Source organism: Diabrotica undecimpunctata, chromosome 2 (assembly GCF_040954645.1).
Source record: "Diabrotica undecimpunctata isolate CICGRU chromosome 2, icDiaUnde3, whole genome shotgun sequence".
Taxonomy (NCBI): domain Eukaryota; kingdom Metazoa; phylum Arthropoda; class Insecta; order Coleoptera; family Chrysomelidae; genus Diabrotica; species Diabrotica undecimpunctata.
The window spans coordinates 115313570-115326095 of record NC_092804.1 but is presented as its reverse complement, the minus strand read 5'-3'; the positions used below and the strand labels follow the sequence as shown (position 1 = coordinate 115326095).

Sequence of the window (12526 nt, the reverse complement as noted above, 5' to 3'; positions counted from 1 at the left end):
TTAGGCAAATGCAAGCTGGACGAGGAAACATACCGACCAACCGTATGGTTCAACTGGCCGCTTATGCCGATGATATTAATATTATCAGTAGAACATCAACAGGAGCACAAGAAATATATGCAGAGTTAAAAACGCAAACAAAAATTCTAGGTCTGGAAATTAACACAGAAAAAACAAAAATAATGATACAGATGAGAAGAAATATAGTTCCAAAAAACATTATACATGAAGATGACATTGAAACAGTTGGAAAGTTTATATACCTGGGAGTAGAAATATATGCCGACAAATCAGAAAATGGAGAAATATGGAAGAGAATAACGCAGGCAAACAGATCTTATTTTGCCTCTCCCATATATTTCGGGTCTAAAAATGTCCACCAAAATACAAAGATGAGAATCTATAAAAACTTGATACATTCAAAAGGAAAGGACTGAGGAAAATACTAGGACCTGTGAGGGAAAACGGAATCTTCAAAAGTCGATACATCAACGAGCTTTATCAACTTTATAAGGAAGCACCACTGTCAGACTTCATTAGAATGCAAAGATTGCAATGGGCCAGACATGTGATAAGAATGGGAGGGGATAGACTACCAAAAAGAGCACTGAATGCTAGAATGCAGGGAAAGAGACTGGTTTTAAAGCCAAGAAAGCGCTGGGAAGACACAGTAAATACCGACACACAAACACTTTTAGCAGTCCGTCTATGGAGATCAGCCACAGACAAGCAAGGGTGGAGGCAAAAAATAAAGGAGACCAAGGCTCAATTTGGGCTGTAGTGCCGTAGAAGAAGAAGAAGTGTAAGTACACACATGTTTTCATGTTTACCTGTTGATAACAGTAATAATAACTAAAGTTTCTGAAATCAGGTGCATGAAAGTTCACATGCTGCCCCAAATAAGCAACCTTAACACATATAATAAGTAGTAAACTATAATTAATGAAAAACCAGAATACAATTAGAAATTTTAATCTAATTAAAAGGATGTAGTGAAGACATAATTGCAGTTTTAGATTCAAATTAGAGAAGTATAGTATAGGTATATATAAATTAGAAATTTTAATCTAATTAAAAGGATGTAGTGAAGACATAATTGCTGTTTTAGATTCAAATTAGAGAAGTATAGTATAGGTATATATAGGTAGAGTATACTACATATTGTAAGTGTGGTGTAATAATTAACACAAGAATATATCATTCTGATGGCATATAGTAGAATGTTATTTGTAATTGTATCAACTATTATTAAAACAATTTATTATTGTAAATTTTCATGATATACAGGGTATGACACGACAAGCTTATACTATCTATATATCAGAAACTAAATGGAACACCCTGTACATTATTGCATTTTTAGATTCTGTATAAGATTGTAAATAAAATTTGTATAAGGTACCATAGGTCAAAATTTCATATTCTGAGTTATTCATCTTTTTTAAAAAATTTTGACAGATAGAGACAAACTTTTTAAAGTTAATATCTCATCCATTTACAATCATAATGTCTTAAAAACCTTTGTACACAAAGAGTAGGTAACATTCTTTTAGGAATTTATATCCAAATCGAATATCTATCTACAGGTAGATAATACAAATTAATGATATGCCATTTCTTTAATCTTCAAACTACATTAAATCCATAATTAAAAAGAAAACACCCAGTATTTTATAATTTCATTAAAAAAGAAATCAGTTGTCTTTCAAATAGTATGTTTCCTATAACTAAAATTAATACTTTTGGAAATAATTGTGGTTTAATATTAAAGATAAAATATTTATTGTTTTTCACAAGAGTCAGCTGTATACCACAAATCACAAAAATTTTAATTAACAAAGTATACCTAGCACACTACGACTTCAGTGTACAGCACTGATAATAGAATAGTCATTCTGAAAACTTTATGTGATGTAACCCGAAAGGATTCTTTTAAATAAATATACCTTATATAAAGGATTCTTTAATTAAAATTTACTGTTGAATTCTAGCAGGCTGTGTATAAATATGTCATGTCATTATTTTTGTGATTATTAGCTCTTTTACAAAGTGATAGTAATGGCTGGTTTAGAATTAAGCAATGAAGATTGGGTAAATCAATTTTAAATATATTGAGATATCTTTCCCTAAAAAAAGTAGTTTAAGTGTAAGTAGAATCACATACTCTTGTTAAAGATTTACTTCTCTCCAGTAATTCAAATTGTACTTACTAAACATTCTTTTTTTTGTATATTTTGATTAGTCACACCATATAATATTCTTCAAAAATTCATTATCTTCTTGTTTTATCATTACAAATTCTATTCTTTTATTATAGCCTGTTTCCTTTAAACATTGAACTTGTGGTGTAAGAATAGATGACATTTTTGTTTTCTTTTAATTTGCTTTTAATGAAGCTTTAGGATAAGCAGCATAGTAACCAAGAACATTAATTTTATGATCATTATTATCAACAATAGGCTTCACTTTGTTATTTTTTTGTTGAGAACAACCAAAATCTATTAAATTTTTAAGTAAACTCTTCACAGTGTCACGAGTAGTTCATAGTTGACCTGGATATCTTTTAGCAAATAAAGCACATGTTCTAGTAATAACTGTCATACTCTCAATGTACTAAAAGTAAATTTACGCATTCTTTATTGTTTAATTCTTAACAAGCCATTTATATCACTTTGCAAAAGTGCCAATAACAATAAATAATGAAAATTAAAGACATATCCATACACAGCCCGCTAGAATAAAACAATAAATTATCTTATTTTTAACATTAAACCAAAATTATCCCCAAAAGTATTACCTCTAGCTATAGGGAACCCTAATACTATTTGAAAAACAACTGATTTCTTTTTTTATTAAAATTGTAATATACAGGATGTTTCATTGACAGTTAACTATGGTTTGAAGTTTAAAGAAATATTGTATCATTTGTGAACACCCTGTAGCAATTGAATTTCGATATACATTCCTGAAAGAACGTTGTTCTTTGTGTGCAAAAGTTTTCAAGACATTGTGTTTGTAAATGTAAATGGATGAGCTATTCACTTTGAAAAATAATTTTATGCAGAATCTAAAAATGCAATAATATACAGGGTGTTCAATTTAAAATAACAAAGTTGCTGTTCCCTTCTCTTATAACCGCAAGTGGCATGTATGTCAAAATATTTTTTGAATAAGTGATGGATTCAACCATTACTTACTTGATGGAAACAAACCTGATGGATTGGACAACACAGTTTTCAGTGTTTTATTGTTATATATTTTCTTTAAGTTCGTCATAACCTGAAACCTCTGCAAACCAATTTTCATAAATATTGTATAAGTAATTTCCAATATATAGATAGTGTAAGCTCGTCGTAACATACCTATATAATTTTAGCTTAATACAAATATTTTTTTTTTGAGAAGAGGAACCACCAACGATTCTTGAAGTTAAAGATGCAGTTAAAAAACTAGCCAGAAACAAATCACCCAGAATAGATAATCTCCCAGCTGAACTATATAAAGAAGGTGGCCATGATACCATTATGGCATTACAGCAGCTTATAAAAGAAATATGAACACAAAAATCCCTCCTCAATGATTGGAATCGCTGCACCATATGTTTGTGTATGCACCATACACAAAAAATGAGATATCTTTGAATGCTCTAACCACAGAGGAATTACGCCCTAAATGCAGCATATAAAATATTTTGCACAGTACTATGTCACTGTATGGCACCATATGCAGAACGGATAGTAGAAAAATACCAGGCTGGTTTCAGAGGTGGTAAATCTACAATTCATCAGATTGCAACCCTGAAACAAATTTTGGAAAAAAAAGGAAATATGCCATTGATACTCATCACATATTTATATACTACAAAGCAGCCTATGACTCTGTGAATAGAAGAGAAATGTTCAAAGCAATGCAAGAGCTAGGAATACCAAATCAGTTGGTAAATTTAACAAAACTAACTCTCGAAAAAGTTGAATGTAGAGTATGAATTCAGGAGGAACTGTCTGAAACTTTTAAAACAAATAATGGGCTGCGCCAGGGAGACCCTCTCTCCTGTATACTGTTCAATCTGGCTCTGGAAAAAGTAATACATATGTCACAAAACACAACCACTGGTTCAATATATAATAAATCAGTGCAAATCCTGGCCTATGCTGATGATATCAATATTGTTGGGACGAGAGACGTATGTAGCATTACATAAGCATAGTAAGAATCAGCTACAAAAATGGGTTTAATAATAAACACCAACAAAACGAAGTATATGAAAATAAGCACACAACCACAAATCCTAAGACCACTCGTTAAAGAAAACAACTTTCTTGAAGCAGTGAACGAATTTATATACCTGGGAGTGCTCCTTAACACTGAAAATAATACAACTGAGATAAACTGCAGAATTTGCACTGCAAATAAAATTTTTGTTCTAAATTTCCTCCTTAAATCCACAACTATATCAAGAAATACAAAAATAAAACTCTACAAAACAATAATACTCCCAGTCCTAACATATGGTTCAGAGACCTGGACTCTAACAAAAAATAATGAAAACATAATAGGATATTTCGAAAGAAAAGTACTAAGGCGAATTTATGGAGCAGTGAAGGCGATTGATAGGGACGACTGGAGAGAAATTCTTGAGGAGGCTAGGAACCATGCAGGGTTGTAAAGCCAGAATGATGATGATGACAAATATTTTTGTATTGTATTATGTATTATTTTTTATATTTAAAAGTTTTATTCTATATTCATATTGTGACTGTTCATGAAGCTGTACATTTTAAATTGGGTACAAAAAATGACAGAAAGATTAGTACTGATATAACTCAGTATGTATATAACATTTTTGCATATTGTTAAGCAGCAAGTATTTAATTTATAATTATTATTGTAACAATTTTATCAAAAATTCACTATCAAGCGAGCATGTTGATCAAATCTAAAACAATTTGCTAAATAGACCCAAGCAATATATGGATATAATTTACAGAATACATAAATTAGCAATTTTTAGAATTGTAGAACTTAATAAATGAAAAAAAGGTCAAATCTTAGTTTTAAAAATATTTGTTTAATATGTGGCATATATTAAAATATGTTTAGCTGTACCTAAGTACTTCTCATTTTTTGTGTTACATATGTTATAACCTCAAAATATACAAAACAATAAACAATTCTTTTGATAGCAAAATTAGATTTAAACTTTATATAAAACTACGAAAATGTTGTCCATTTCAGTCTAAACACACACTAAATCTCTGCAACAAACACAACAAAACTTTGTACAACATTTCTAATGAGTTGTCATCTGCACACTTGTCCCTTACGTGATTACCGAGTTTGTACACATTGTGAATTGGTGTTGAATAAATGAAACTTTTTTTTATATTGGACCATATTAAAATACTGTTGTAAGTTGATTTATGAATAAACTAAGTATCTCATTGTGATATTTGCAGTAGTAAGTGTATCTTTATAAAATATGCTATATTTTTAAAAATATACTATACATTTATCAAAAAATTTGGGAATATTTTTTGTTCGTAAAGCACTTAAGTGATAGATAAGTAGGTAGTTAAGTTAATAATAATATATTAGATGTAAACCAAATGGAAACCTTCTACAACAACAAATTTTAATCAAAATTATGTTTCTTATACATCTGTAAATGGTCCATTCTTATTGGCACTGTTATTACAATCACTCAAATAAGTACAAGGTTTTTAAAACCATAAACTCTTTATATACACAAAGATCTGTTCCGGAGCAAGTAAACATTTTTATAATAAAACATAAGTGGCCACATCAAGCTTGCCAGTCCTTAGTGATAAAACTGTTAATAAGAATAAACATTAAAATGCCAAAGAGTATATTTATTTAGCATAGATTTCAGCACATGAAGGACTGCACATTCAAGAATATACTTTAGCAGATAATTAAAGTTTTACATAAAAAAAATGGGTTTTAGAAGTCTCTAATGGTCTTAATATATTATGAAATTTTATTCTAGAAACTTTTTGGAATGGCTTGATGAACATAAACATTTGTGATAAGTAGATTATCTAGGGAAGGGCAACTATTAGATTTACTATGGATATTTTGTAGAATATGTTTGCTGTACATACACTAAAAATTATTACAATATTCCTATGTTACATCTATAGGTGACAAGTCAGTTGTGCTTCCCACAAAAAATTTGCAATTGATAAACAATAGCACCAGTTTTTACTTTTAGATATTTATGTACACAAATGAAATTTGGCTGTCAGATTATGAAGATTAGTGTTTTATTGGATATTATTCTAAAACTTGTAAAACAATGTTACTAGCTTGATCGAAATTATTGAATAAGTGTATAAATTGAAATAGGAATTAATTATTAATGTATGTAGATGCATAACGCTGAATATTTTAATAGTATACATTGTTTTTAATTATAACTGATATTGATTGTGGTGAAACCAGTATAATTGGTTCATGACATCATTATAAGTAAAAAATGATAATGTAGGTATAAAAAATTGTAGTAGATAACATTAATTTTTTTATACATTATTAGGTAAGTTTATTTTGGCAAATGACAAGTTCGCACTGCTGCATTTTAATAGAAAGCTTACATATCCATCGTTTCCAATTTGTGGAACGTAGCCAAAAATACTTTCTGAAGCCATCTGATGACAAAAATAGCACTTCGGTCACATTAAATGTTAAAAAAATCACAGCCACGAAACAAAATTTTAATCACAGAGGAATAATTAAAAAAGAAAATATTTCAACTTTTAATGTTTGAGTTTGACATTACGTTTATTGACATACTGTCATACGTCAAAATTGTCAACATTTAAATTTCTAGCGAAGTGTTCGGTATAAACAGCATATGTTCCGTAATGAATATAAATCTCTTTGATCCCTAACTTAAAATTTTAATTATTATAAACATAAAAAGACATTTTTAATGACATAAATAATTTTGTCTGGAGACATGTAAAATCACTTGATATTATGCTTTAAGTTTTTGAAATGAATTATTTAATTGATGACAAAATATTTAGGAAAAGGTTTGATCATGTGATATTAGATATCAGTTAATATTTAGAAGTTTTAATTTATGCTTTTTTCAAGGCTTTTGTTTAGAGACGCTCGATCCTGCATTCTAACAGTAATGGTAAAAGCGAACTTGTGATATATTAAGCATGATTATATTAAACAAAAAAACTTGTAAATAGCCTATAGTTAATAACGAACAAAATATTTAAGTCCCTTAACCACTTTATATACGTTTATTATATATATATATATATATATATATATATATATATATATATATATATATATATATATATATATATATATATATATATATATATATATCAGTTTTCGTCAGATTTGTGGACAGTTGTATTTCAGCCAATTTCATTAAAAGTTGTAAAGTAAATAACTGAGTTTTTATTTTTGGTTTGCATGTAATTCCCATAGGTCATATCCCCAACATCTAGTGCGTCTTATTACACCCCCTGTCGGGGTTATAGCGCAAAAGTTGATTTTTTTTATTATATAAAGTATAGTAATTCTTATTGTGAGATTTATCTAGAATTCATGCTGTGAGTACCTGATACTCCTAGGTGTCATAAAAGCCAATCATCATTTTATTATTGGCAATACCGTTTGAGATCTGGCAAAAACTCGAATTGTGCGTCATATCCATACGTTTACTAATATATAGATATATATATATATATATATATATATATATATATATATATATATATATATTTATATATATATATATATATATATTTATATATATATATATATATATATATATATATATTATATATATATATATATATATATATATATATATATATATATATATATATATATATATATATATATATATATATATATATTTACCGTGCTTATTTCGACCAAAAAACAATTTATAAATATGTTGGAAATATCGGGTATATTTTGTCAGTGACATCTTTGACGTAAGGAAGAAAAGCTTTCGTACGATGAGGATCTGAGTCTTTGAGCTGAGATTGAGTGGGAGATTGATGTCTGTGGATCCTCCTATTGATAAGATTTTTGCAGTACCTAACCGCTTTGGATAAGGGCTTGTTTTTAACTAGAGAGCTCAGCGGATCTACTTGCATCATCGCAAATACGTATTGATCTGGAGACAAGGGTATTAATGACTGAATTAATTTGTGAAGGTGAATGATGAGAGTTGGCATGCAAGTAACGATTGGTATGGGTATGTTTTCGATAAACAGAGTGATGAAAACCTTGGGATTGATTTTTCTTTATGATATCATCGAGAAACGGTAGGGATGAATCAGTTTCCACCTCCATCGTGAACTGGATACTAGGATGTAGACCATTTCGATGGGTTTGAAAAGACACCAACGCATCCCTGCCATGAGGCTAAATGACGAATGTATCGTCAACATATCGTAGCCAACATGTGGGTTTGAGCATTGATGTGGATAGTGCTCGGGTCTCGAAATCTTCCAATCTTCCAGATATTAACAATTACTGGAGATGGTGGGGAGCCCATTGGGGTACCATTTATTTGTCTGTAGAATTGATTTTGGAAGTTAAAATAAGTGTTGGACTTACAATGTACAATGTTACAATTTACAATGGGAGATAAGTGGTCTTGCTGAATACTGTATTTAATTTTCAGAATTGACGGTTGCGCGGAAAGCAGTTGCAAACGGTGCCCCCGGGATACTTGGCAACTTTCCGGGGTGATAAATGCCTTAACTGAAAAAAGGAGCACTATCTAGGTGAACCTTTGTTCTTCCCGTCGCGTGGTAACATATATGGATGTAAAACAACCTACTAGTTTTAATAAAATAAAACAAGAAAAACGATGACGACCTGCACGAGGACACGGAGTGGAAACAGCTTGAAGAACTAGGTAAATATGAGATCTTGGGAAGGAGAGACTTTTTAGGTAGATCACCTACGAGGATAGATAGCGAGGAAGAAAACGCGAGAATCAGAAAAAATTCAGGGACCGAGGAGGAAAAGAGAAAGAATCTGGGCGACTCAGCGGAGGCTAAGGCCGTAGAAGAGAAGAAAGAAAGCCAAGAACTAGGTGCTTTCAGAGAGATGGCGTAAGATGTCCTAAAAAAATCGAAGGCACTCCTCAACATTACAAAGAAACACTCCTTTCGAAGGTTGGGGATTCAAATGATAATTATAGCTTTGGAAACTGCTGCACGAAAGACTTCTATGGATGAGCGGTCAAACCATCTTCTCAGATTTTTCAGCCACGAGTTCTGGCGTCTTCCAACTGATGTTTCGCCCTAGACTTTACCTTCCAATATGATTTGGAGTAATTCATATCTTTAACCTCTTAACACATGACCCAAGTATTGTATTTTTCTCTCTTTGATTATGCTGAGTAATTCTTTTTGTTTGCTCATGCGCCGAAGTACCTCACCATTGCTAACTTTTTCTATCCATGAAATTCTCAGCATCCGTCTGTATATATAAATTTCAATGGCATATATTCTTTTTGCTGTTTCAGAGTCCACTGTCCAACTTTCACAGCCATACAGCAAAACAGAGAAAATGTAACATCTGATCATTCGAATTCTGAGCTCTAGACTAAGGTCTGATCTTGTAACGAATGCTTTCATGTTCATAAGTGTGTTTCTCGCTTATTCGATTCTTGATAGGATTTATTTTTTTTGAGTTACATTGGCTGTTGATATTTGCTTCCAATTAACACATTAGGAGGGGAAAATAGCAGGAAGCATAGTAGGAAAAAAAGACTAATCGTTACTGGGGATCTAATTACAAAATCTATTTTATGTGGACCGCCAAGGAATGCCAAGAGGGGAGAAATGTGGAATGAGATCATCCAAGCCCTAAATTTGGTGATACTCAACAACGGTAAGGCAACCTTCGTCAGAAGAGAAAGTCAGACGCATATCGACGTCACAATGGCAATTATGCCGATAAGTAGAAAGGTGGCGGAGTAAGACGTCCTAGATGGAGAAATATTCACTCATTACAAGTATATTTTGTTTAAAATTAGAGGAAACGGGAGTCACGGGAGACAGAGTGAAGCACCGCCATAAGCAGGATCAAGAGGGAGATATCCATATGTAGGAGCAGATGGTTGGTGGATTTCTTTCTCGGCATAAGAAAGGCTTTTAATAGTGCTAGCTGAAAAATTATCATCCTACTATTCTGGGCGACTTGTGAATATCTCCAGTAGTGCCGTGTGCTCCGTCCTGAGGCCACTGCTTTGGAATGTTTTATACAACGAGATTTTATAGGCCGACCTGGGCACTGGTGTACAGGCAATAGCATATGTGGATGACCTGCTGTGCTGGTGAAGCACAACGAAAACTGGTCAATCATGCACATGCCATAAAAAACATTCGCTTTAATATGTCAACAAATTGGGATTTTAAAAACGATTTATGGTAAAATTTTAATGATTTTTTGGACAAGTAGAAGGAAAATTATGCCATAAAGTGCTTCAGGTGTCGATAAACCCATAACTCCAAACCAAAATATTCGCAATAAAAATCTGCACAACTTTTCTGAATAAATTTCTTGATTGTAGTTGGGAAACGTGTACAAGAACAAGAAAAAAGCAAAGATTTTCATTTTTTATTTTAATGAAATTTCATATTTAACTAGGCCCAACACCGAAAGGTACAAATGGGTCTACTGATTAAGTAAGTAAGTTATATTTAACTCGCGATATCTCGGCTCAGTTTATTTTAAATATTTCGATTTTTAATTTTTTTAAATTTGTGTTACAAATTTTTGAATGGTCTTTTTTAACCAATTTTACATTAAAATTTAATATTTAAAAAGTTTTCTGGAACGTTTCAGATTTCTAAGTTGAATGATCAAAAAGTTATGGCAATTTTTTATAATTACGATCGTTTGACAATTTTTCCTCGATAATAGATTTGATAAGAATGTTCGTAATAAATTTTTTTTATTAATTATATTCGGCAAATAATACTGTTAAAGTAATTTTTGAAATATTTTACTTGATTAATAATAGTTAATAGTTTTTCTTTATGGTTACAATAATATATTAATATTAAAACAAAATAATTAAAATAAATTATATTCATCATCAATTAGCCTATATTTGTCCACTGCTGAACGTAGGCCTCCCGTGAAATTTTCCACCTATTTCTATCTTGAGCTTCTTGCATCCAGTTTGTGGTGATGTGCTTGATATCATCCGTCCGTCTAGTCGGTGGTCGTCCTCTGCTTCGATATGTATCTTGCCTTGGTCGCCATTCCAGAATCTTTCTGGTCCGTCTATCATCCGTTAATCTAGCAACATATCCGGCCCAAGCCCATTTAGCCATGGCTATTTTTTCAACTGCATCTGTGACTCCTGTTCTTCTTCTTATTTCTAGGTTTGGTACTTTATCTCTGATGGTAATACCTAATATTGATCTTTCCATGGCGCGTTGGGTAACTCTTATTTTATCTATTGTTCTTTTTGTCAGAGTCAGTGTTTCTGCATCATATGTAAGAACCGGTAAAACGCACTGGTTAAAAACCTTCTTTTTTAAACAAACTGGGATAATAGACTTGAAAATGTTATTCAATCTACCAAAGGCAGTCCATGTGAGACCCATCCTTCTTTGTATTTCAGTTGTCTGATTATCTCGACCTAAGCGAATCTCATGCCCTAGATATTTGTAAGCTATTACTTGGTCGATGTTATGGCTCTCAATCAGAATTTTACCGCTGACTACAAGGTTGGTCATAAATTTTCTCTTTGAGGTGTTAATTTTAAGACCAATTATTTTTGACACTTTATAGAGCGTTTGCAGCATTTTTGTAGCTTTATCAACTCTATCAGATATTAAAACGATGTCATCGGCAAACCTTAGGTGGTTCAGATCTTCCCCATTTATATTAATTCCCATGTTATCCTCTCGTTCCATTTGCTTGAACATATATTCAAGATCAACTGTAAACAATTTAGGGGAGATAGTATCACCCTGTCTAATTCCACGTTCTATTCGAAACTTCTTGGTATCTTCATGAAGGCGGACACAAGCTGTACCAGTTTCGTAAATACTTTTATTCGAGGCGATATATCGGTAATCAATGCGGCAGTCAGCCAATGCTATAGTATCAAACGCCTTTTCATAATCTACGAATATAAGAAAGATAGGCTTGTTATACTCTGTACACTTTTCTATTAGCGTTTTTATAACTTGTAGATGATCATTGATCAAATGATCATTAAATTATATTACATAATACTTAAAAAGCAATATTATAGGTACTATAAAATCATCCAAAAATTCATGCTCAGGAAAATCATAATTTTATTGAGAATCGTTTAAATTTTTTTCTTGAACATGACTTTTATTTCAACATTATTCAGATCATGTACATACTCATACATCAAAGCAGTCTAATTCGGAATCGATCTATGGACAAATATTACTTATGCAGAACTTTTTTTAACATGTACAAAAATACTTTTGTGAATACTTCATCGCAATTTTCCTAGTAA

At 31.3% G+C, this 12526-nt stretch overlaps 1 protein-coding gene across 3 annotated transcripts in view; it reads right to left on the bottom strand.

Moving 5' to 3' along the window:
• The window catches only part of Nedd4 (E3 ubiquitin-protein ligase Nedd4), a 144687-nt gene that overhangs the window by 122845 nt on the left and 9316 nt on the right, over positions 1-12526 (bottom strand). Inside the window, exon 1 of one of the 3 annotated variants that reach the window (XM_072523308.1) lies at positions 6615-6805. The exons of the other annotated variants lie outside the window; for them this stretch is intronic. Within the exon in view, the coding sequence (XP_072379409.1) occupies positions 6615-6668 (54 nt within the window). The 5' untranslated portion in view covers positions 6669-6805. Of the gene's footprint in view, positions 1-6614; positions 6806-12526 lie in introns of those variants that run through there. 3 annotated transcript variants of the gene reach the window in all.